This window comes from Hyla sarda, chromosome 5 (genome assembly GCF_029499605.1).
Source record: "Hyla sarda isolate aHylSar1 chromosome 5, aHylSar1.hap1, whole genome shotgun sequence".
NCBI classification, from domain to species: domain Eukaryota; kingdom Metazoa; phylum Chordata; class Amphibia; order Anura; family Hylidae; genus Hyla; species Hyla sarda.
This window is the reverse complement of record NC_079193.1, coordinates 150,029,579-150,056,808: the sequence shown is the minus strand read 5'-3', so window position 1 is coordinate 150,056,808 and position 27,230 is coordinate 150,029,579. Positions and strand designations below refer to the sequence as shown.

General features: G+C 46.2%; 1 protein-coding gene across 1 annotated transcript in view; it reads right to left on the bottom strand.

Moving 5' to 3' along the window:
* CDK13 (cyclin dependent kinase 13) overlaps positions 1-7,396 on the bottom strand; it is a 78,105-nt gene extending 70,709 nt beyond the window's left edge. Inside the window, exon 1 of the mRNA XM_056520498.1 lies at positions 5,471-7,396. Within this exon, the coding sequence (XP_056376473.1) occupies positions 5,471-6,456 (986 nt within the window). The 5' untranslated portion in view covers positions 6,457-7,396. The remainder of the gene's footprint in view (positions 1-5,470) is intronic.
* Positions 7,397-27,230: the final 19,834 nt, after the last annotated feature.

The window sequence follows — 27,230 nt, the reverse complement described above, 5'->3', positions numbered from 1 at the left end:
CAATAGAGCCAGGTGTGTAGCGAACAGATTTAATCCAATGCATTGGATTAAATCTGTTCGCTACACACCTGGCTCTATTGTCCTCTCCTTGGTCAGCGCCGATATTCCCATCGTTTCTGAAGTTCACCTCACATCTCTACACTTAAAATATAGGATAGTTAATTTAACCCTTAACTACCCCCATTTGTGAGGGTCTGGGGTTTTGTTTAAAGTCCCATGCAAATCAATGGGAAATGTATGTTCCCAAATAACTTCCGTACGGCTGGAGATATTTCAATACCTGGTACACATATTACAGGTCGGGATAGGAGGTCGGGATATGAGGTCGGGATATTGGGTTCAGACATGACAACAATATATGGGGATGGGATTTGAAGTCAAAAGCTTCCTCCTTTGTTGATTTTCCTCCCCAACAAGGATGAGGAAGGAAAAACCGGGCAACGCCGAGAATTCAGCTAGTATACTGATAAAGGGTAGGGTCACACGGAACGGAGATACGCTGCAGATCAGCCGATGAAGTGCCTCAAGTTGTGCCTGCTCGTAGCAGCAATTTCCCTGCTCCCTGAGCTAGGCCGAGAGCAACCGCGATGTGTGCGAGTACACTACGCATGCGCGTGGCGACTCTTAGATCGCTGTGTGTCTGCTCGTATCGGCGGATTGCTGCTACGAGCAGGCCCAGTGGGAGGCACACTGTAGGGTACATCATCGGCGGATCCGCAGCGCAAAATACGCTGCGGATCTGTTCCTTGTGACCCTACCCAACTGTAGGCTACACGCGGCACTTCTAGCAGCAGCTCCCAAGAGTGATTCTTAAAGGGGAATTCCAGTATAAAAACCACTTATCCCCTATTCACAGGATAGGACCAGTGGGTAAGTCTCCTGTGGGAATAGAAGATTGGGTCGTACATGCATGAGGCTGCCTCATTCATTGTCTATGGCAGTACAAGAGACAGAACAAGTACAGTGCTTGGCTATTTTCCATAGCCCCATAGAAAATGACTAGAGCGGCAGCAAACATGCGCAACTTGCAGCTTCATTCCAGAGGGAGACTTGCAATACTGCTTTATCTGCAGTCTATGTACAGGACGTAAATGTAAGTCCTGGTGCATCACGTACCACCGCACCAAGATGTACATTTATGTCCTGCGTCATTAAGGGGTTAAATCAACTGGTGCCACAAAGTTGAACAGATTTGTAAATTGCTTCCATTAAAAAATCCCAATCCTTCCAGTACTTAGCTGCTATATACTACAGAGGAAGTTGAGTTGTTCTTTTCTGTCTGACCACAGTGCTCTCTGCTGACACCTCTGTCCATGTCAGGAACTGTCCAGAGCAAGAGGTTTGCTATGGGGGATTTTCTCCTACTCTGGACAGTTCCTGACATGGACAGAGGTGTTAGCAGAGCGCACTGTGGTCAGGCATAAAGGAAAGGAAATTAAAAAGAAAAGAACTTCCTCTGTAGTATACAGCAGCTGATACGTACTGGAAGGATTAAAGATTTTGTTTTTTAGATAGAAGTAATTTACAAATCTGTTTAACTTTCTGGCACCACTTGATAAAAAATATATATATAAAAATAAAAAAAAAGTTTTCCAGTGGAGTACCCCTTTGAGAAACAAGTTAAGGTGCAGTCTAGCAATTATTGGGATGACCAGCACTATCTGCTGCCACTAGCACTGCATGTAAGCTCCCTAAAAGAACAGCTATGGAGAAATCCTATCCCTCACAGCTGCTCTCTAGAGCACCTCCAGCAGATTACAGGCAGTGCATAGTGAAAAGGAAAAGCCCATTTAGTTACTTGCACACAGAAGCAACCCCTCTCCTAATATACAAGAAAGGATTAAAGAGTCTATAACTGGATTTATACTGTCCTATATAAAGGACATCATAGACTACTGACCGACACCGATTACAACTTTGTACGATGCATAAAATGCAGCCTTTCTGCCGATATCCAAAGCACTGGGAAGAATTCCCATTATGTGCACACTAGGTAGTCCATGATATTCCTGAGGAGCCACAAGCCGGTGATTGAAAATACTGGAAGACAGCTGCCAATCAGAGGCTAATGGGTGGGGGAAATCTCTGTTCTCCAATATATGAGGAGACCAGATGTATTACAAGATGTCAGGCTAAGTTTAAAGTGCAACTCACAAATAGAGAAACAGAACATGACCGCACATCCACAACTTGTCCTATGATCCAATAGCTTCTTAGCATAATCAATCAATAGCTACAATAACAACCTGTTAGTTTCTGAAATGATGCTGAGAAGCTATTAAATCATAGTACATGTTGTGGATGTGCTGCCATGTTCTGTTTCTCTATTTTGAGTTAAGTTCATACTGCATTTAGGGCTTCCATCATATGTATCCAATGGTATCCTGCCGAGAACAGGATGTTGATGTACATACTGTGGCGGAGAGCAGCGCATGCCATTCATTTCAGCAGCCTAAACAGTCACCGAGTGACTCCGTTTGGGTCTCTTTGCTATTTTAAGCAAACTAAAAGTGTGATCTGCTGCATGTCCAGTCACCTTAAAATACTGTATCGGCACTGACCAGTCACTAGGTGACTCCGTTCAGGCTACTAAAATGAATGGGATCTGCTGCTCTCCGCCACAGTATACATGGGCTAAATGCAGTATGAACCTAGCCTAAATGACATCATGGTAACCAGTGTACCCCCCCCCCCCCCCCTAAGATAGAGTACCATAAACCTAGTGACAGAGTCCCTATAATCTTTAATGTAACTATATAATAGTATACACTGTACTTTAGGTTGGGTTTAATTTGGTGCAGATTCTGCCCCTCTGCTTAGCATAAAGCCACCCAAGCAGCTGGCTGAAATGCTGTAGCCAACTTAGCTACACAGCCACTGACTGCTACATTGTGGCCAGACGCTTATGTGGCTTCATAAGGCAGAGTTCACACAGCAAAAAGTGTGTGAAATGTCCACCTGGAAAACATGGGCAGACATTACACATATTTCAATGATTCAGCATCACTAAAACCGCCCGGAAATGTGGCGTCTCGTAGACGGCAATGCATTTACGAGTGGAATCTGCAGAAAGAAAGTCTATTCTTTCTGTGGACGCCGGAATCAGTATGTTTCTGCTGCAGAAATTCCACCATGTGCAGCAGAATCCCACTGAAATCAATGGGACTTTGCTGCAGTGGAATGTCAGTGCAGAATATTCCTGCAGAACTCCGCAAGGACATTCTGCCTTGTGAACATATACTTAGGGTATATTCACACGGCAGAATTTCCACACATCCGCACCAATTCCGTGTCTTGTGCAGATTTTGTGTGGCTTCCGTGCATAATCCGCATGCTGAAATTCTAAGTGTGAATGGGAGTGCAAAATCCCATTGAGGTCTATTGGGCCTTTATTTGATGCGAAATCCGCATGTGGAATCCGTGCAGAGTTCCGCATGCAGAAATTCTGCTGTGTGAACATAGCCTTAGGGTACGTTCACACGCGCGGATTTACAGCATATTTTACGCTGCAAATCAGCTAGTGAAGGCCCGCTCTATGCTGGCTTTACATGTGCCTGCTCGTATTGGCAATACGTCGCTAACAGCAGACACCCTGCGATGTGCGAGTCGCAGTATACTCGCACATCACGGGAGCTCTCTCTCTCTCTAGCTCAGAGCAGGGAGAGCGGCCGCGATGTGTGAGTACGCTGCGCACATCGCTGCACTGTGTCTGCTGGTAGCGGCATATTGCCGATCCGAGCAGGCACATGTAAAGCCAGCATAGAGCGGGGCCTTCACCAGCAGATCTGCAGCTAAATACGCTGCAAAAATCCAGGCGTGTGAATGTACCCTTAGGGTACGTTCACACGAGCGGACCCACAGCGTATTTTATGCCACGGATCTGCAGCTGAAGGGCCCCTACATGGTGGCTTTACATGTGCCTGCTCGGATCGGCAATATGCCACTACGAACAGACACACTGCAATATGCGAGTTGCCGCAAATATGCGCAGTATACTCACACATTGCAGCTGCTCTCTGCCTAGCTCATGAAGCAGGGGGGAGCATCTGTGATGTGTTAGAGTACACCGCGCATGCGCGGCAACACGCACATCGCTTCAGTGTGTCTGCTCGTAGCGGCGTATTGCAACTCCAAGCAAGCGCATGTAAAGCCACCATGCAGTGGTCCTTCAGCTGCGGATCGGCAGCGTAAAATACACTGTGGGCCCTCGTGTGAACGTACCCTTAGGTACGTTCCCACGTTGGGTTGACATGTGACAAATTCCCACAGCAGAAATCCAAACCAGGGGATCCCGACAGGTCCCATTCACTCTTTTCTCTGCATAAGTCCCATTATTTCAACAGAATCAGCGGCGGGAACTCTCTATGCTGATGTGAACATAGCCTAAGATCTCATCTGTGTCAGACCTCCGTTCACATTGTCTGTTCAAATAGCAGGACAGGACTGCAAACTGTTTTTTCTCCCTCTCAAATCCTCAAATACATTCAGACTTTGTTTTTGCAATACAGTTCCCCTATCAGGTTTTTGCTGAAAAATGGATTCCTCAAAACTGGACTAAACTGTAGCAAAACAAGTGTACAAAATTTAACCCGCATACGGTTTGAAAAATGGATGTCCAGTTGCATCTGTTTAAGAAACAGCCGTATACTTTTTAACTTTTCACTTCATTATGAATAAAGTTTCACTTAATTGAAATTCCAAGAAAAAAAAAAAAAAACCTGTGCAAAGTCAAAAACAGTATGGTGCAAACCGGATGGAACTGTACGCACAGTTCTCTACGATTCCCATGTTAAATAAATAAAAAAAAATAAAAAACACGTACGGTTTTTACCCGGACCAAAAACCGTGATAGGCTATGGTTTTGGGTACGGGGAAAAATAAAATAAACACACACACAAAAAACGTACAAGATGCAAAACTGACACAACCGGATGCATCATTTTTGCATACGGTTTTCAATGGAGAGTCAATGCATACGGTTTTCAATATGGTTCCATACGGTTTTGAAATTGAAAATGTATACGGGAACTGTATTGCAAAAACGTGGTGTGAATGCACCTTCAGAAACGGACGCTATTAAAGTCAATGGAATTCGACGGTGTCTGTTGTGCATCAAACCGTCAATGGCCCGTGAGGGATCCTCCAACACAGATGTGAACTTAGCCTAAGAGGCGATGCCCATAGTTCTACAAATGGCTGCCGACTGCTCTACCCTGCAGCGGAGCTTCTTCCAGCACCCAGATGGCTAACCTCTTGACCAGCCATTAGGCACAATGCTGGCACCTTGTTCTAGCATCCATGGGCACAGGGGTGACATTGGTGGCACATTCAGGCTGGCTATGCAGCAGTTACTGTCACTCAGCTCTGTGCCCGGTCCCCCATCCTCCCTGTTGCCCTTCAATAGTGTAAGAAAGCTGTGAGGGCCATACTAGTGGTCATGCCAGCCTGTGCCCACCATTTGCCCTCTTACCTAGTCACCGGGCTGTACGGGCTGCGGGAGCGGCGCCGGGCAGGCGGTGAGGAGTTGTCCGTCCTGTCAAAGCCGCCATAGTTAGGTGAGCGGCGGCCTCCCCGGTGCCCGCCGTAGACAGGGCTAGGTGAGCGGGCCGGGCTGGCAGATTTCTTGCGGTGAGTCCCGGGAGAAGCCGCCCGGTGAGGCCGGTCCCCTCTGTAGGCCTTGGGCGTCTGCTTGTTGTGCGCCGCGGCCTCCTCTCGCTTGGGCCTGTACAAGGAGGAGGCGGCGGGCCTGGGATCCGGTCTCTTCTCTTCTTGCGGCCTCCAGGTCGGGGCGAGCAGCAGCGGCTCCGGGAGCAACAGGTTCCCTATCCCTAGGCGTCTCCTCCGGTCATCGGTGCGGCCTGCAGAGCTGCGAGCGTCCTCCCTGCGTCGGTGGGCCGTCTCCTGCCGGCGGGAGCCTCGCTTCCTCCTGCCGCTCCGGTCAGCGTTACTGGCGGCCTGGCGTAGCAGAGATAACGGAGCCTGGTGCAGTCCGGGGGTAGAAGGGCATCTATCCGGGGACGGGATGAGGCCTAGTCCTAACACCGGTGGGAACAGAGTCCCCGGGCCGCGCTCTCCCTCTGACAGCGCCCCCTCGGACAGGGAACTGACGTCGTCATACTCCACGGTGCTGGCGGCAAGCGCCCCGACCCTCCTTAGCATGTCCCGGTGGCGCTCTCTCTGCCGCTTCTTGTGGCCCCGGTGGCGCCTCCCTGCCTGGGGACCAGCTGAGACCTCTCCTTCCTCCACTAGGCCCATGCTGGGGGCCGGTGCCTCCTGATCCCGCAGCCGGTGCCTCTTCCGCTTATGTCGGTCCTTCCTCCGTCTTCTCCCTGAGGGGTCCCTGGGCCTCTGGCCGGACACTGACGAGGCGGCCGAGGAGGAGGTGGAGAGGGCCGGGCCGGGCGCCTGGGTGAGCGCTGAAGGGCCCGGCATCGGGGGACACAGAGGAGAGAACATCCCGGCTCCACCTCCCCCTGCTCGCTTAGGCACAGCGGCCGGGCCCCGGAGCAGAACTTTCCGTGTAGCCGTGTGGGGGCCTGGGTAAGTCACTTGGCGGATCCCAGCTGAGCTCTCCGTCCAGTCATAAGGCCAGCCCAGGCAGGAAATCACTCGGTGCCCTTTAAGAGCGGACTGCCAGTGCCCTTGTGCTCCCAGTCAGCCCATGATCGGAGACATCACACGGTAATCCGGGGAACTCGGACACAACACTTTCCCAACTTCCTATGTGAGAAGGGCCAGAAGGCAAAGTCTCTTCATGGTGCTCGGCTGGTGATTGGCAGCTGCCCAGGAAGCGAAGTCACCCAGGCCCGAAACAAGGAAGTAGAGCCGGCTCCATGGTCTTTACACCATCCACATACACCGCCCACCTCAGCACATGGCAGGGAGGGGTCTGAGCCTCTCCGGGAATAGATTGAGGACCACAGCCGCCTCCTCACACAACATTTACTACATTCACTTATTTATCAAGACTGTCTATAATCGTGTAACAAGGGGGCCACATGGTGAAGCTGGGGCCCCGGAAATACATCCACATTCAATGGGACTTCTAGTTTGAAGATCTCTTTGTTTAAGGACGGGTTAATGACCCCAGTGATGAACTGTGATGTGTGAGGAACTGTTCTGCCATTCTGACTTCATGGTGCGCTTACACAGTGCAGTTCTTGTAGCAGCTTTGAAGCCAAAATCAGGCGAAGATTATAATAAAGAATAAAATAAAGTAGAATGTGATCTTATTTTTTAATCCACTCCTGCTGTAAAAAAAATAGAGTAAAAGTAACATCTGTTTTGTATATTATCTGATTCATTATGATCCACATCTGGTTTTGGTTTCAAAACTGCCCTGTGTAAGAGCACCCTAAAGGGAACCTGTCAGCTGTTTCATGCTGCCCAAACCACTGGCAGCATGAAACCGACTTGGGCACCCTCACTACAATGTAATGATTTATTCTAATCCATTTATAGGATTATGCCAGCATGCGACCTTTTATTTTATCTACCCAGAATGCCAGCATAAAGAAAAACCTGTACTTACCTCCTTCTCCCGGCCTCCTTTGCAGTCTTCTTTCTGGTACAAGGGCTCAATCTGTCACACTGCCGATTAGCTGCATTATGACAAGTCTCCCCCAAAAGCAGGAAGAAGACTGCAGTGGAGACCTGGAGCAGGACACTGGAGGCTTCTGGGAAGTTGGGAGGTAAGTTCAGTGTTTTTGTTTGTATTTTTAATGCCAGCATTCTGGGCAGGTAAAAAAAAAAAAAAAAAATGGGTGCCATTCATTTCAATGGCCTGAATGAAGTCACCTAGTTACTCTGGACCTCAACACGCTCAAAAGCATTGTCTGCTGTGTTGTTCAGTCTATTGAAAATAGGGTCCCAAACAGTCACTTGCTGGACATATTATGGATGCAATTATGCATATATGCCATATGTCCCAGCCTGACCATGGGTAGGGCTGGGCGGTATAGCGGTTCATACCGAATACCGAAATTTTTGTGCGGCACGATATGAATTTTAACCCATACCGCAATACCGGTTTGGCCCCTCCCCCTCAGGAATTGATGAAATATCAGCCCAGGGCTGCGCTGTCCCCATCGGGGAACTAATCATATGTGAACCGCGAGTGCTGTTTTGCTTCTCCCCCCCCCCCCCAATTAATTATCAGCCCAGCGCTACTACTCACATATGTCACCCGCAAGCACTGCCCTCCTGGTCCTCCTGTTTAGCGCTGACACTCTATACCAGTGGTCTTCATCCTCCAGATGTTGCAAAACTACAACTCCAAACATGGTCATGCTGGGAGTTGTAGTTTTGCAACATCTGGAGGTCCACAGGTTGAAGACCACTGCTCTGTACTGTATCCCTATTCCTGGGCGGCAAAAGGTAAACAAAATAAACTTTAAAGGGGTAGTCCAGTGGTGAAAAATGTATCCCCTATCCTAAGGATAGGGGATAAGTTTGAGATCGCGGGGGGTCCAACCGCTGGGGCCCCCCGCGATCTCTCTGTACGGGGCCCCGGCTCTCCGCCGAGATAGCGGGTGACGACCCCCGCACGAGGCGGCGGCCGACACGCCCCCTCAATAAATCTCAATGGTAGAGCCGGAGATTGCCGAAGGCAGCGCTTCGGCTCTGCCATAGAGTTGTATGGAGGGGGCATGTCGGCCGCCGCTTCGTGCGGAGGTCGACACGCCCCCTTCCCGCGGGCTGTCGGGGCTCCGTACAGGAGATCGCGGGGGGCCCCAGCGGTCGGACCCCCCGCGATCTGCAACTTATCCCCTATCCTTAAGATAGGGGATAAGTTGTAAACCACTGAGTCACCACTGGACTACTCCTTTAACTCACCTTCCCCGTCGGTCCGGACTTGCTTCCCAGGGAATGGAACTTTGGACAGCCGTCAGCCTATCACCGGCCGCGGCGATGTTCCGCTTCAGCCGGTGATAGGCTGACCCCACTGTCTTGTAAGAAGCCGGCTTCATACATAACAGTGGGCTCAGCCTATCACTGGCCGAGGCGGAACATCGTTGCGGCCGGTGATAGGCTGATGGCTGTCCAAAGTTCCCGTCCCCAGCGTAAGGCCGACGTTGGAACATGCGTTTAGTTTATTTTGTTTACCTTTTGCAGCCCGGGCATAGGGATACCACACAGTATAGAGAGTGTCAGCGCCGGCGGCCGCGACAAACAGGAGGACGAGGAGGCAGCACTTGCGGGTGACATGTGAGCAGTACCCCAATGGGGGCAGCGCTGGGCTGATATTACATTTTGGGGGAAAGGGGGGGGGATACCGATATATACCGTGGAACCGCCATAAATTACAAAAATACAGCGATACACATATTTGGCCATACCACCCAGCCCTAACCATGAGTCTATGAACTGAAACGGATATCCGTCATCAGACCCGCAGTCAGGCTGGGGCTTGCAGTCAATATGCAGATGCAATAATGTGTCTGTAATATGCCTGGGTAAAACTGGCCTGTAAGTTTATAGATAGGACATGTCAGTCCTATCAGGGGCAGTGATGGATATTAATCCTATTTTGCATACCCGGTTCCCAGCTCAGCTAGAAAACTTTGATTTCTCTTAAATGCTGTAAAGTTTTGTGCACTCATACTTGTTAGTATTTTTACCAAGTAATAGTGGAACAAACAAAGAAAAACTATAATGCAAATATTTGCACAGTGTTCTAGACCCATTCCTGGGGGGAATTTACAAAGAGTAGTCTTGTAACCTGTTTTTTTTCCCCCATCCGTTTTTTGAGTTGTGGTTTGGTGCTGTTGCGCCAAAGTTATCAAAATGGCACATAGTATTTGATAACTGTGGCACTAAATATACCTTCACTGTCAATGATTTTAAAGGGGTTATCCGGGGAAAAAAAACTTTTTTTTATATATCAACTGGCTCCAGAAAGTTAAACAGATTTGTAAATAACTTCTATTAAAAAATCTTAATCCTTTCAGTACTTATGAGCTGCTGAAGTTGAGTTTTTTTTCTGTCTAAGTGCTCTCTGATGACACGTGTCTCGGGAACCGCCCAGTTTAGAAGCAAATCCCCATAGCAAACCTCTTCTACTCTCTGCAGTTCCCGAGACAAGCAGAGATGTCAGCAGAGAGCACTGTTGCCAGACAGAAAACAACAACTCAACTTCAGCAGCTGATAATTATTGAAAGGATTAAGATTTTTTAATAGAAGTAATTTACAAATCTGTTTAACTTTCTGGAGCCAGTTGACATAAGAAAAAACGTTTTTTCCTGGAATACCCCTTTAACTTCACTGAGTGAAGGCTTTTTTGGCTGTGAGATGACAGTTGTTCAAATGTGTGGCTTTGCACCCTGGCAGACCTCTTTGCTCCAACAAAATGTGCCCAAGTCTAAAAGACACATGTAGTAGATTCCTATCTACTGCAAAAGGAAAAACCTAGTGTTCTAAGCTGGGGCACTTTTGAAAATTGCTCTAAACTAAATGTCACATTAGTGCGAAAACTGTCCCTAACACATGCAACGAATATAGAAGAAAAAAGGTTCCAAAATACATAATAAATTAACCCCCTGGCTTTGGTAAAAAATACTGACCAGAGTAAGGTTTAAAAAACATCTCAAAAGACTGGGTGGGAACACAGCCTAAATCATAGTACATTGTAGTGAGGGTGTCCATTCCTGTTGCAAGTGACTTTGGCAACCTGAATCAGCTAAAAGGTTCCTTCCTAACCCCTTAATTATGGGGCCTGTTTGGGATTAACCCCTTCCCATCTGCCCCACATAAATTAACAAGACAGGTCGGGAAGGGGTGTATGGAACAGGTTCAGGAGCTAAGGCCCACTCCATACACGGCAGCTATCTGCAGCTGACACCCACCACTACTGACCAACCTCAACAGTCTCACTGATGTTGGTAAGCCATAGCCAGCCTGACAACTACACAGAAAAAGTAGTATTATATGACAGCCATTTATGTAATACAGTGGTCCCTCAACATACGATGGTAATCCGTTCCAAATGAACCATCATTTGTTGAAACCATCGTATGTTGAGGGATCCCTGCAATGTAAAGTATAGGAGGTAATACTCACGTGTCCCCGCCGCTCCGGACCCGTCACCGCTGCCCTGGATCTTCGCTCTCCGTCGCCACCATCACGTCGCTACGCACACCGCTCCTATTGGATGACGGGACGGCGTGCGTGATGACGTTGAAGGAGAGCGCCGGCAAAGCAGGGGACCCCGAAGAGGACACGCCGGAGCCCCGAGGACAGGTAAGTGATCGTCGGTGCACACGGCGCACCGTAAATGGCTTTCCGGAAGCAACTGAAGCAGTCTGCGCTGCCGGATAGCAGTTTATGCGATGGCCCCGACATACAAAAGCATCGTATGTTGATGCTGCCTTCAACATGCGATGGCCTCTGAGAGGCCATCGTATCTTGAAATGATCGTATGTCAGGGCCATCCTAGGTCGGGGGGGTCACTGTATAGTAATTATGACTTTAGCCTGCTAGAAAGGGAGCAGCTGTTACGCCGAGCGCTCCGGGTCCCCGCTCCTCCCCGGAGCGCTCGCTACACTCTCCTCACTGCAGCGCTCCGGTCAGATCCACTGACCCGGGGCGCTGCGATACCGCCTCCAGCCGGGATGCGCACCCCGGCTCCCGTACCTGACTCGCTCTCCGTCGGTCCTGTCCCGGCGCGCGCGGCCCCGCTCCCTAGGGCGCGCGCGCGCCGGGTCTTTGCGATTTAAAGGGCCACTGCGCCGCTGATTGGCGCAGTGGTTCTAATTAGTGTGTTCACCTGTGCACTCCTTATTTATACCTCACTTCCCCTGCACTCCCTCGCCGGATCTTGTTGCCATTGTGCCAGTGAAAGCGTTTCCTTGTGTGTTCCTAACCTGTGTTCCAGACCTCCTGCCGTTGCCCCTGACTACGATCCTTGCTGCCTGCCCCGACCTTCTGCTACGTCCGACCTTGCTTCTGTCTACTCCCTTGTACCGCGCCTATCTTCAGCAGTCAGAGAGGTTGAGCCGTTGCTAGTGGATACGACCTGGTCACTACCGCCGCAGCAAGACCATCCCGCTTTGCGGCGGGCTCTGGTGAAAACCAGTAGTGACTTAGAACCGATCCACTAGCACGGTCCACGCCAATCCCTCTCTGGCACAGAGGATCCACTACCTGCCAGCCGGCATCGTGACAGCAGCTTTTGGGTCAGTGGCAGTTTTTCAGAGATGAATGTATTATATTTTGCACTCAGTGCCATTTTTCTTATATAGACCTGTTTTTTTTTTGTTTGTTTTTTCTGCTGAAAAAAAAACCAATGTGTAAATGCGTTGTGTTTTATTTATTTTTTTATTTTTTAAATCCATGGGAAAAGTAGTCTATCCAATTTGGGGAAAAAGTGTGCTAAGGGGTACAATTAAAGAGGAAAGTATGAAATTTGTTGTGTTTAACTTTTATTTTCTTTACAGGTTTGGGCTAAGTTGGATTTTGATTAAAGCGTACCCGTGAGATCCAACAATTTTTTTTTTAAATATATCATTCAGTACTTAATCATGACCATGAACATCTAATTTTTATGTGTCTAGCACCTTTATTTATTTTTTTATTACACTTTTAATTTAGTTCACTAGTGAATTCCTCTTAAAGGGAGGGGGCGTGGCCTCACTGTGCAGGTCTCCGCCCATTCCCTCAGTATGCTGTCTGCTCACATCTCCCCTAGTATTAGCAAAACTACAACTCCCAGCTTGTCCTCACTGACCGTAGCGGGACACAAGCTGTCAGTGGGGGGATTTTTTCTCCAGCTGTGAGCCCTGCACTCACAGCTGTCAATCAAGGAAGTGTGTTCATGACATAGGTGATGATGCATGGACACAGCAGGACTAGTATGTGTCCAAGCAGGCAGGGGGGCAGTTGTTTGACTGTTTTTTTCAGTATGAAATACTGAACATTATCTAATGAAAGCAATTGCAAAACCTATTGGTTTTACATGCTTTACAACATATCAAAAGTTTTTGTATCTGACAGTGCCCATTTAAACTCTCTCGGACCAGATTATAAGCTTTTTTTTTTTTTGTTTGTTTTTTAACCCCTTAAAGAGGTACTCTGGTGGAAAACATTTTTTTTTTTTTAAATCAACTGGTACCAGAAATTTAAACAGATTTGTAAATTACTTCTATTTAACCCCTAAAGGACCAAGCCAATTTTCAGTGTAGGACCCGGCCGTTTTTTGCACATCTGACCACTTTCACTTTAAACATTAAAGGGGTATTCCAGGAAAAAAAGTTTTTTCTTATATCATCTGGCTCCAGAAAGTTAAACAGATTTGTAAATTACTTCTATTAAAAAATCTTAATTCTTTCAATAATTATCAGCTGCTGAAGTTGTTGAGTTGTTGTTTTCTGTCTGGCAACAGTGCTCTCTGCTGACATCTCTGCTTGTCTCAGGAACTGCACAGAGTAGAAGAGGTTTGCTATGGGGATTTGCTTCTAAACTGGGCGGTTCCCGAGACACGTGTCATCAGAGAGCACTTAGACAGAAAAGAACAACTCAACTTCAGCAGCTCATAAGTACTGAAAGGATTAAGATTTTTTAATAGAAGTTATTTACAAATCTGTTTAACTTTCTGGAGCCAGTTGATATATATAAAAAAAAGTTTTTTTTTCCTGGATAACCCCTTTAATAACTCTGAGATGCTTTTACTTTTCATTCTAATTCCGAGATTCTTTTTTCGTGACGTATTCTACTTTCTGTTAGTGGTAAAAATTTTGTCGATACTTGCATAATTTCTTGGTGAAAAATTCCAAAATTCGATGAAAAAATTGTTGCATTTTTTTTAAACTTTGAAGCTCTCTGCTTATAAGGAAAATGTATATTCCAAATAAATGATATATTGATTCACATTTACAATATGTCAACTAGGGATCGAGCGATTATCGGTTTGGCCGATAATCACGATTTTGGACATTATCGGCAATTACCTTGCCGATATGCCGATAATTCCCCGCCCCCTGGCCAGAGACGACCGTCGCCGCCGCTGCCCCATTGCATCCCCATCCACTGGCCACATTCTGCCGCCGCCGCTGCCCCATTGCCTCCCCCCATCCTCTGCCCACATACCGCCGCCGCTGCCCCATTGCCTCCCCCATCCTCCTCCCACATACCGCCGTCGCTGCCCCATTGCCTCCCCCATCCTCTGCCCACATACCGCCGCCACCGCTGCCCCATCGCCTCCCCCCCATCCTCTGTCCACATACCGCCACCGCCCCATCGCCTCCCCCCATCCCCGGTGTTATAATTACCTGCTCCCGGGGTCCGCAATACTTCTGGCTCCTGCGCTGTTGCTGTGCGCTGCGCAATGACGAGTGACGTCCCCAACGCGACGTCACCGTTAGTGCACACAGTGACAGCACAGGACGCTGACGGAGCCAGAAGTATTGCGGACTCCAGGAACAGGTAATTATAAAACCGGGGATGGGGGGAGGTGATGGGGCGGCGGCGGTATGTGGGCAGAGGATGGGGGGGCAGCGGCGGTATGTGGGCAGAGGATGGGGGGGAGGCGATGGGGCAACTGTGGTGGTTAGACCCAGGACAGGAAGGGGGAGAGAAGCGGGTGGCGGCGACGGTCTCTGGCCCAGCAAAAGCCGCTGCAGTTCATTGATGCAACGGCTTCTGCCTCGCCGGGGGGTTGAAATAGCCGATAACTTATACCGGAATATCGGTATAAGTTATCGGCTATCGGCCTGAAAGGTGACAGATTATCGGTGTCGGCCCTAAAAAAAACAATATCGGTCGATCCCTAATGTCTACTTTATGTTTGCATCATAAAGTTGTCATGTTTTTACTTTTGGAAGATATCAGAGGGCTTCAAAGTTCAGCAGCAATTTTCCAATTTTTCTCAAAATTTTAAAAATCTAAATTTTTCAGGGACCAGTTCAGTTTTGAAGTGGATTTGAAGGGCCTTCATGTCACGATTCGGCTGGCTGGAGGTGGATCCTCTGTGCCAGAGAGGGATTGGCGTGGACCGTGTCGGTGGACCGTTCTAAGTTGCTACTGGTTTTCACCAGAGCCCGCCGCAAAGCGGGATGGTCTTGCAGCGGCGGTAGCAACCAGGTCGTATCCACCGGCAACGGCTCAACCTCTCTGACTGCTGAGATAAGCGCGGTACAAGGGAGTAGACAAAAGCAAGGTCGGACGTAGCAGAAGGTCAGGGCAGGCAGCAAGGATCGTAGTCAGGGGCAACGGCAGGAGGTCTGGAACACAGGCTAGGAACACACAAGGAAACGCTTTCACTGGCACAATGGCAACAAGATCCGGCAAGGGAGTGCAAGGGAAGTGAGGTATAAAGAGGGAAGTGCACAGGTGAAGGTACTGATTAACCTGTTCAGGACCCATGACGTATGCATACGTCTTCACACCCTGGGTCTTAAGGACCCATGACGTATGCATACGTCATGGCGTTTTCCTGTCTCTGCCGCTCGCCGGGCAGAGATCGGAACTGGATGCCTGCTGAAATCCTTCAGCAGGCATCCAGGGCAAACGCCGAGGGGGGCCATGTAGGCCCCCCATGTCGGCGATCGCCGCAAATCGCAAGGGAAATCGCCCTTGCGATCTGCGGCGATACCGGGCTGATCGGGTCTCTGGGACCCGACCGCCCGGTAATTTCGCATGATCCCGGCTGTCACAGACAGCCAGGACCATGCTGAAGTATAGGAGCGAAGTGGCAAGCCGGCCACCTCCTCCGATCCCCTGCGATCTGTCGGTTAGTTAACCGACCAATCGCAGGAGGGGGGGCGGTTACTTCCTCCCGTCCTGCCCGGCCCCTGAAAGTCCGGAGAGGACGGGAGGAAGACCGGAGGACGCGGCGGGGGACGGGGGAGTGCTGGGGACCGGCCCCGGTACTTACCTCGTCCCTGAAGACCAGGATCCAGACGATGAAGACGGCGGCAGCGGCGACAGGTGAGTAGATCTTCAGCCGCGGTCGGGCCCTTTACAGCAATGCACGTCGCCGTAAAGCGACATGCATTGCTGTAATAGGACCCTGTAAACTACAACTCCCAGCATGCCCAGACAGCCCTTGGCGTCTGGGCATGCTGGGAGTTGCAGTTTTGCAACATCTGGAGGTCCACAGTTTGGAGACCACTGTGCCCTTCCAGATGTTGCAAAACTACACATCCTCAGCATGCCCTTACTGTCCAGGCATGCTGGGAGTTGTAGTTCTGTAACATCTGGCCCTTCAGATGTTGCAGAACTACAACTCCCAGCATGCCTGGACAGTTTTGGCATACTGGGAGTTGTAGTTTTGCAACATCTGGAAGGGCACAGATTGGGAACCACTGTATTAGTGGTCTGCAAACTGTAGTCCTCCAGATGTTGCAAAACTACAACTCCAAGCATGCTGGGAGTTGTAGTTCGGCAACATCTGGCTCTAAAGATGTTGCCGAACTACTACTCCCAGCATGCCTGAGAATGTTTGGGAGTTGTGGTTTTGCAACAGCTGGAGGCACACTGGTTGGGAAACATTGTTTCCTAATTCAGTGTTTCCCAACCCGTGTGCCTCCAGCTGTTGCAAAACCACAACTCCCAAACATTCTCAGGCATGCTGGGAGTAGTAGTTTTGCAACAGCTGGAGGCCCCCCCCCCCCCCCCCCCTGTGAATGTACAGGGTACACTCACATGGGCAGGGGGCTTACAGTGAGTATCAGGCTGCAAGTTTGCGATGCAGCAAATTTTGCGCGGCAGCTCAAACTCGCTGTAATCCCCCGCCCGTGTGACTGTACCCTAAAAACACTACACACCACTACACTAACACAAAATAAAATAAAAAGTAAAAAACGCTACATATACACATACCCCTACACAGCCCCCCTCCCCAATAAAAATGAAAAACGCCTGGTACGCCACGGTTTCCAAAATGGAGCCTCCAGCTGTTGCAAAACAACAACTCCCAGTATTGCCAGACAGCCGTTGACTGTCCAGGCATGCTGGGAGTTTTGCAACAGCTGGAGGCACCCTGTTTGGGAATCACTGGCGTAAAATACCCCTATGTCCACCCCTATGCAAATCCCTAATTCAGGCCTCAAATGCGCATGGCGCTCTCACTTTGGAGCCCTGTCGTATTTCAAGGCAACAGTTTAGGGTCACATATGGGGTATCGCCGTACTCGGGAGAAATTGACTAACAAATCTTGGGGGTCTTTTTCTCCTTTCACCCCTTATGAAAAGGTGAAGTTGGGGTCTACACCAGCATGTTAGTGTAAAAAAATAAATTTTTTACACTAACATGCTGGTGTTGTCCTATACTTTTCATTTTGACAAGAGGTAAAAGGGAAAAAAGCGCCACAAAATTTGTAATACAATTTCTCCCGAGTACGGAGATACCCCATATGTGGGCGCAAAGTGCTCTGGGGGTGCACAACAAGGCCCAGAAGGGAGAGTGCGCCATGTACATTTGAGGTGATTTGCACAGGGGTGGCTGATTGTTACAGCGGTTTTGACAAACTCAAAAAAAACAAAACCCCACATGTGACCCCATTTCGGAAACTACACCCCTCACGGAATGTAATGAGGGGTGCAGTGAGAATTTACACCCCACTGGTGTCTGACAGATCTTTGGAACAGTGGGCTGTGCAAATTAAAAATGTTGTACAGCCCACTTATCCACAGATATGACAGACACCAGTGGGGGGTAAATGCTCATTTTATGCCTTGTTACGTTCCTCAAGGGGTCTAGTTTCCAAAATGGTATGCCATGTGGGGGTTATTTTGCTGTCCTGGCACCATATGGGCTTCCTAAATGCGACATGCCCCCCGAGCAAAATTTGCTCTCAAAAAGCCAAATATGACTCCTTCTCTTCTGAGCATTGTAGTTCGCCCGTAGTGCACTTCAGGTCAACTTATGGGGTACCTCCATAATCAGAAGAGATGTGGTTACAAATTTTGGGGGGTATTTTCTGCTATTAACCCTTGCAAAAATGTGAAATTTGGGGGGAAACACACATTTTAGTGATTTATTTTTATTTATTTTTTACGTATGCAAAAGTCGTGAAACCCCTGTGGGGAATTAAGGCTCACTTTATTCCTTGTTACGTTCCTCAAGGGGTCTAGTTTCCAAAATGGTATGCCATGTGTTTTTTTTTTGCTGTCCTGGCACCATAGGGGCTTCCTAAATGCGACATGCCCCCGAGCAAAATTTGCTCTCAAAAAGCCAAATATGACTCCTTCTCTTCTGAGCATTGTAGTTCACCCATAGTACACCTCAGGTCAACTTATGGGGTACCTTCATACTCAGAAGAGATGGGGTTACAATGTTTGGGGGGTATTTTCTGCTATTAACCCTTGCAAAAATGTGAAATTTGGGGGGAAACACACATTTTAGTGAAATTTTATTTTTATTTTTTTACATATGCAAAAGTCGTGAAACCCCTGTGGGGTATTAAGGCTCACTTTATTCCTTGTTACGTACCTCAAGGGGTCTAGTTTCCAAAATGGTATGCCATGTGGGGGATTTTTGCTGTTCTGGCACCATAGGGGCTTCCTAAATGCAACATGCCTCCCAAAAACCATTTCAAAAAAACGTACTCTCCAAAATCCTCTTGTCGCTCCTTCGCTTCTGAGCCCTCTACTGCGCCCACCGAATAATTTACATAGACATATGAGGTATGCGCTTACTCGAGAGAAATTGGGCTACAAATATAAGTATACATTTTCTCCTTTTTCCCCTTGTAAAAATTCAAAAATTGGGTCTACAAGAACATGCGAGTGTAAAAAATGGAGATTGTGAATTTTCTCCTTCACTTTGCTGTTATTCCTGTGAAACACCTAAAGGGTTAAAACACTTACTGAATGTCATTTTGAATACTCTGGGGGGTGCAGTTTTTATAATGGGGTCATTTGTGGGGTATTTCTAATATGAAGACCCTTCAAATCCACTTCAAACCTGAACTGGTCCATGAAAAATTGTGAGTTTGGAAATTTTGTGAAAAATTGGAAAATTGCTGCTGAACTTTGAAGCCCTCTGGTGACTTCCAAAAGTAAAAACACATAAATTTTATGATGCAAATATAAAGTAGACATATTGTATATGTGAATAAAAAAAAAATTATTTTGAATATCCATTTTCCTTACAAGCAGAGAGCTTCAAAGTTAAAAAAATGCAAAATTTTCAAATTTTTCATAAAATGTTGGGATTTTTCACCAAGAAAGGATGCAAGATACCACAAAATTTTACCACTATGTTAAAGTAGAATGTGTCACGAAAAAACAATCTCGGAATCAGAATGATAACTAAAAGCATTCCAGAGTTATTAATGTTTAAAGTGACAGTGGTCAGAATTGCAAAAAATGGCCGGGTCCTGAGGTGTAAAATGGCTGGGTCCTTAAAGGGTTAAAACCCATGCGCCAATCAGTGGCGCAGCGGCCCTTTAAATCGCAAAGACCCGGCGCGCGCGCGCCGGGACAGCACAGACGGGGAACGAGTCTGGTAAGCGGGTCGGGATGCGCATCGCGAGCGGGCGCGTCCCGCATCGCGAATCGCATCCCGGCTGGGAACATTATCGCAGCGCACCCGGTCAGCAGGTCTGACCGGGGCTCTGCGAATGGGAGAACGCTGTGAGCGCTCCGGGGAGGAGCGGGGACCCGGAGCGCTCGGCGTAACACTTCATATTAGAAATACCCCACAAATTACCCCATTATAAAAACTGCACACCTCAAAGTATTCAAAATGACATTCAGAAAGTTTGTTAACCCTTTAGGTGTTTCACAGGAATAGCAGCAAAGTGAAGGAGAAAATTCAAAATCTTCATTTTTTACACTCGCATGTCATTTTTTACACTCGCGATCCCGCGGATGTCCGCCATTAACCCCTCAGATGCCATGATCAGTACAGATCACGGCATCTGCAGCATCGCCGTCACTAAAATGGATGATCGGATCGCCCGGAGCGCTGCCGCGGCGATCCGATCATCCAGCACGGCAGCAGGAGGTCCCCTCACCTTGCTCCGCTGCCTTCCGGGAGTCTTCTGCTCTGATCTGCCTTTCCTGCAGAGCAGAACAGAAGATGACCGATAACCCTGATCAGTGCTGTGTCCTATACATAGCAAAAAAAAGCTCCATAGCGCATTACCACTTAATGATACACGGGTGAACAAAGATAGGAACAATGCTCACCCAGGAGGTTACACTCACCAAGTGTAACAATGGAAAGTAGCTTGTAATAGTGTATGCCGGCAGCCGGTCCACCTCAGGGTAAATATACACGAAACCAAGGAGCCTCCAGGAGAGTGGCGGATATCAAGGGGCGCTGGACATACTCGTGGGGTAAAACAACTTTAATCACCCATCATGCAACGCGTATCACAGATTATCTGCTTCATCAGGCATCAGCCTGATAAAGCAGATAATCTGTGAAACGCGTTGTATGATGGGTGATTAAAGTTGTTTTACCCCACGAGTATGTCCAGCGCCCCTTGATATCCGCCACTCTCCTGAAGGCTCCTTGGTTTTGTGTCCTATACATAGCACTGAACAGGATTAGCAATCGAGTGATTACTATAAGTAGTTCCCTATGGGGACTATTAAAGTGTAAAAATAAAAGTAAAAAAAAGAAAGTAAAACATTTTTTAAAAATACTCTCCCCCAATAAAAACGTAAATTGTCCCATTTTCCCTATTTCACACCCAAAAAGTGTTAAAAAATATTTTATATACATATTTAGTATTGCTGCGTGCGTAAATATCTGAACTATTAAAATAAAATGTTAATGATACCGTACGGTGAACGGCGTGAACGTAAAAATTTAAAAAAGTCCAAAATAGATGCTTTTTTATAACATTTTATTCCCCAAAAAATTAATAAAAAATGGATTAAAAGTTCTATATAAGCAAATATGGTATCAATAAAAAGTACAGATCACGGCGCAAAAAATGAGCCCTCATACATAGGGTCATACATATAGGTCTTCAAAATAGGGGGATTTTAAACATACTAATTTGGTTAAAAGGTTTGCGATTTTTTTAAGCGCAACAGTAATAGAAAAGTACATTATCATGGGTATCATTTTAATCGTATTGACCCAAAGAATAAAGAACACATGTCATTTTTACCATAAATTGTAGGGCGTGAAAACAAAACCTTCCAAAATTAGCAAAATTGCGGTTTTCTTTTTAATTTCCCCACACAAATAGTATTTTTTTGGTTGCGCCATACATTTAATGGTAAAGTGAGTGATGCCATTACAACGGACAACTGGTCGCGCAAAAAACAAGCCCTCATACTAGTCTGTGGATGAAAATATAAAAGAGTTATGATTTTTTGAAGGCGAGGAGGAAAAAACTAAAACGTAAAAATATAATTGTCTGCGTCCTTAACCCCTTAAGGACACATGACGTACTGGAACGTCATGTGTCCACTCCCGATCTATAACGCGGGGCCACGGCGTGGCCCCGCGTCATAGCGGTTCGGGCCCGGCCTCTAACAACGGCCGGGACCCGTGGCTAATAGCGCGCGGCATTGATCGCTGTGCCGCGCGCTATTAACCCTTTAGACGCGGCGTTCAAAGTTGAACGCCGCGTCTAAAGTGAAACCGAAAGCATGCCGGCTAGCTCAGTGGGCTGTTCGGGATAGCCGCGGTGAAATCGCGGCATCCCGAACAGCTGACAGGACAGCGGGAGGGCCCCTACCTGCCTCCTCGCTGTCCGATCGCCGAATGACTGCTCAGTGCCTGAGATCCAGGCATGAGCAGTCATCCGGCAGAATCGTTGATCACTGGTTTCTTATGAGAAACCAGTGATCAGCATAGAAGATCAGTGTGTGCAGTGTTATAGGTCCCTATGGGACCTATAACACTGCAAAAAAAAAGTGAAAAAAAAAATTGAATAAAGATCATTTAACTCCTCCCCTATTAAAAGTTTGAATCACCCCCCTTTTCCAATAAAAAAAAAAACACAGTGTAAATAAAAATAAACATATGTGGTATCACCGCGTGCGGAAATGTCCGAATTATAAAAATATATCATTAATTAAACCGCTCGGTCAATGGCGTGCGCGCAAAAAAATTCCAAAGTCCAAAATAGTGCATTTTTGGTCACTTTTTATATCATTTAAAAATGAATAAAAAGTGATCAATAAGTCCTATCAATGCAAAAATGGTACCGTTAAAAACTTCAGATCATGGCGCAAAAAATGAGCCCTCATACCGCCCCATACACGGAAAAATAAAAAAGTTATAGGGGTCAGAAGATGACAATTTTAAACGTATTAATTTTCCTGCATGTAGTTATGATTTTTTCCAGAAGTCCGACAAAATCAAACCTATATAAGTAGGATATCATTTTAATCGTATGGACCTACAGAATACATATCAGGTGTCATTTTTACCGAAAAATGTACTACGTAGAAACGGAAGCCCCCAAAAGTTACAAAACAGCGTTTTTTTTTTTCAATTTTGTCGCACAATGATTTTTTTTCCCGCTTCACCATAGATTTTTGGGCAAAATGACTGACGTCATTACAAAGTAGAATTGGTGGCGCAAAAAATAAGCCATCATATGGATTTTTAGGTGTAAATTTGAAAGAGTTATGATTTTTTAAAGGCAAGGAGCAAAAAACGAAAATGCAAAAACGGAAAAACCTCCGGTCCTTAAGGGGTTAAGGCCCAAATGGGCTGCGTCTTTAAGGGGTTAAAAGAGCAGTGCGTGACAGACCGCCCAGAAATCTCAAAGAACTGGAAGACTTTTGTAAGGAAGAATGGGTAAAGATACCTCAAACAAGAATTGAAAGACTCTTGGCTGGCTACAAAAAGCGGTGATACTTGCCAAAGGGGGCAGTACAAGATATTAACTCTGCAGGGTGCCCAAACTTTTTCAGATGCCATTTTTTTGTTTTCTGTTATTTTGAAAGTGTAAATAATGGAAATAAAATCTAACTTTTGTTGACATATTATAAGAATGTTGAATCTGTAATTTGATACCTTTTTGAGATTTTTCCTTTATGCACATTAATACAAATTTTGACCTGGGGTGCCCAAACTTTTGATCCCCACTGTACTAAACACTAAGTACATGCAGTGAGTCTCCTCGTAGACTTGCAGCCTTTCTTACACTCCTCTGAAGAAGGAGTATGGTGTCTCCGCATCTGGTGGTCAGAGAGTCTCTGCCATCCAACGGCCAGGAGAGACAGACAATCTGCTGGGTCCCGAGAGCAAAGTAGAAAAGCCAGCTTTAGTAGCAGCTGGGGACTGGAAGGAGAAAACTGTCCCATCACCACAGTACACTTTCAAGATGGCAAATATTGGAGCTGGAAGCGTTGTTTTGTTATGTAGAGTTTCATGCAAACCATGGTGAAAGAGTGGCAACGCTTGGCCACATCAGCTGAACATTTCTCGAAGATCGGGATACTCATGTTTCGTAACTCTAGTGAAGAGGTAAGTTTGTGGAGTACAAGTAATACCTTTACCTTGTGATTGTTGTCGAGGAACTCTACTTTCCGCCTGAGGATTTGTGCGTGTATCAGGAGCAGGGTCCAGGGATGGGCTTGCTTAACTCAGCAAGAATGTTGTAGACCGAGGGCTTTCATCAAGTCTCGTTCACAGAAAGTTTGTAGATGAAAGTGTGGGGTTTATTCACTCACACCTACTAGACACAAATTGTTGCCGCAGGGGTAGTTCTCCAAATCCTCCAGCTTCTCACTAACATAGATCAGACCAGCCTCTGCTCACTGCAGGATAGTGTTAACCTGTTTTCTTCTTTCAGGTTAACAATTCACTTTTCTGCCTTTTCTAGTCTGGAGGCACAAGCACCCTCTTCAGTCTGGATTTGCAATAGCATGGAGCACATAGTAGCCTCTAGCATCCCTTGGATGTTAGGTGTGATGAACTTTACAAATCTTCTGCTAGGGAGTAAAGGTCTATGGCCATGGGGGGCAGTAGCCGCAGCATGGGAGGGCCGTGGTGGAGTGCCCTGGGACATAGTAGATGCCCTCACCGAGGAAAAATGAAGTTGGCTGCCCGTTACCTACATTTCTGCCATATCCTCAGGGGAGATCACTTCCACTGGTTATGGGTTAGCACCCTTGTGGAAGCTGCACAAGTCTGGACTGCAGTAGGAAGAGGAGGTGGGCCCTGATGCTGGCTACCCTTTCTTAAGTAGTGATCCATAGTGGGAGAGGAAAAAAGCAGGGGGTGGCTTGCTGGCCGGACGGGATTGCTGGGCAGAATCCACTTAAAATAGTGGTGAAGGAGAGTGTGCCTGGGAAATGCTGGAGCTCCAATCTCTCACCTCCCATGTGTTATCAGCAGCCCTGTAACAGCCTGAGCCGCAAGGAGCTCTGGCTGGAGCCATGGCATGCCCCTAAGGTGCACAGCAGTGCGCTGTGAAACCCTGCCCCGACACATCTTGGTTGTTGGGTGCCCCAACAGGGGTAGTGCAGGCCTGTGTGCCGAGGCATGCAGGAGCTCCATCTCTGCACTCTGTAAATGGGAATCTGAAAATGTTCTTTACCTACATAAATTTTAAAAAGGCTAAAATTCAGATGCCAGGATAAATACAGTGGTTAAAATACAAGGAGAACTCCCCAGTACGTCAACTGTCTAACCCAGGAAGAAGTAAAATAAAATCACAGATGAACAACCATTCACAGGATTTCTCCTTCCAGGTAGACTTATTAAATAAATAAAAGCACACGTAACGCGTTCCAAAGCCTTTATGGCTTTTTCATTAGGCGTGATAAACCAAACACAAAAGAAAGCTCATAACGACTTTGAAACGCTTTGCGTGTGCTTTTATATATTTAATAAATCTACCTGGAAGGAGAAATCCTGTGAATGGTTGTTCATCTGTGGCAGCACGATCAAACAAATTTTTTTTTTCCTTCTGTCCTCATCATTTCTGAAATTATCAGGTCAAGATGGCATTCACCCCTGCGTTCTATGAGCATTAAGTAATGTAATAGACAGACCCCCTATTTCTAATATTCTAAGACTCTATAGTGACAGGGTCTGTTCACCAGGAATGGCGCATAGCAATGTGGTGCCAATATTTAAAAAGGGGCCAAAAAGTGATCCTGGGTATTATAGACTTGTTAGTTTATTCTCCTTTGTATGTAAATTGTTTAAGGGTTCTCTTAGAAATGCTATATCGGAGTACCTCAATGAAAATTAATCTTTGACGCCATATCGTCATGAGTTTATGAGTAGAGATGAGCGAGTTTTAGAAAAATTCAATTCGCCGAATTTTCCGGAAAAATGTGGTTCGGTCCAAATTTATTCGTGGCGAATAGCTATTAAAATTGGCTATTTCTGGGCTACAACCATTCACAGGATTTCTCCTTCCAGGTAGACTTATTAAATAAATAAAAGCACACGTTATGCGTTTCAAAGCTGTTATAGCTTTTTCATCAGGCGTGATAAACCAAACACAAAAGAAAGCTCAACGGCTTTGAAACGCGTTGCTTGTGCTTTTATAGATTTAATAAATCTACCTGTAAGGAGAAATCCTGTGAATGGTTGTTCATCTGTGGCAGTACGACCAAACTCATGTTTTTTTTTTCCTTCCCTCCTCTTCATTTCTGAAATTATCAGGTCAAGATGGCATTCACCCCTGCGTTCTATGAGCATTAAGTAATGTAATAGACAAACCCCCTATTTCTAATATTCTCACCAGCCGGTGAGTTTGATTGGCGACGTTTCAGGATCACTCCCTTTCTCAAGCCTGACAGGAACAACCCACCACCACATTATATAGACCTTGATCTTGTGAGAATTCATGTCTAAAAGTTAAAATCATTATAAAATAAATATAGTGGTAGATGGTACATCCACATAAATAATCATCGGAACAGTATCTACAAAAATACATTAAAATTACAATATTCATTAATACCATTTGGGGTCAAAGCATTTAACTTGGAAATCCAAAATACCTCCCTTTTCAATAAATTGTTTTGATTTCTACACTACTTATTCCATTTATTTCTTCTAACACCATCCATTTTAGATTGCAGATCTGGTGCTGATTCTGTGCAAAGTGTCTAGCAACACTCGTTTCCCAATATTTAGAACTTTCTTTTTCTTCCTTTTCCTGTACACTCTTTTTTGCCATGTACACTCTTTTTATGCTCATTAATACGAACTTTAATGGATATAGTGGTTTTCCCAATATATATCTTACCACAAGGGCACTTGATAAGATATATTACTTGTTTAGTGTCACAAGTAAACCATCCCCGTATGGGAATTTTCGTTCCCCTCATTGGATGAGTTACTGTGTCACCTATTATGATCCCACTACAGTTTTGACAACTACTACTTTCACATGTGAACTCAATCAATCGGTGGCAGTTATTAAGATACCGAACATATTCCTCCAATTCAGGACATGTGCCCGACCACATCATGAACACGTCGTCCACGAATCGGAGCCAAACTCTGACATGTTTACTCAATGGACTTGCTGGAACGTATTGATTTTCAAATCGATTCATGAAAATATTAGCTACACTGGGGGCCACTGGGGACTAGTTTGCAGGAAATACACTACCTGGATGTATGGGTTATGAAAAATGATGATAAAATTGAAACTTCTCTGTTTTCTAAGGAAACAGATTGTAATAATTTACTCCATAGACATAGTGGACATGCACCACAAGTGTTCAAAGGTATACCTAAAGGTCAGATGGTTAGAGCGAAGAAAATTTGCAGTACCCAAGAGGAATTTGAAAAGAATAAAAATAAGTTAATAAATAAGTTTACTCAAAGAGGATATAACAAAAAATCATTTGAAGAAGCAGGGAAGGTAGTAGGTGAAATACCAAGAGAAGAACTGAGAATGAGAAAAGAGAATAAAAAAAGAAAGAAAAATGAGAATGTATTTTTTTCCGTCCTTGATGGACATTCGAGGATGGTTGAGAATGTTATTTCTAAGCATTGGGGGATGCAGAAAGCAGATCCTAAATACGGTATATTATTTAAGGAAAAACCAAGTTTGTGTATAGGAGGGGAAAATCGAAAAGGAAAAGGAAGAAAAAGAAAATTCTAAATATTGGGAACCGAGTGTTGCTAGACACTTTGCACAGAATCAGCACCAGGTCTGCGATCTAAAATGGATGGTGTTAGAAGAAATAAATGGAATAAGTAGTGTAGAAATCAAAAACAAGTTATTGAAAAGGGAGGTATTTTGGATTGAAGTTAAATGCTTTGACCCCAAATGGTATTAATGAATATTGTAATTTTAATGTATTTTTGTAGATACTGTTCCGATGATTATTTATGTGGAT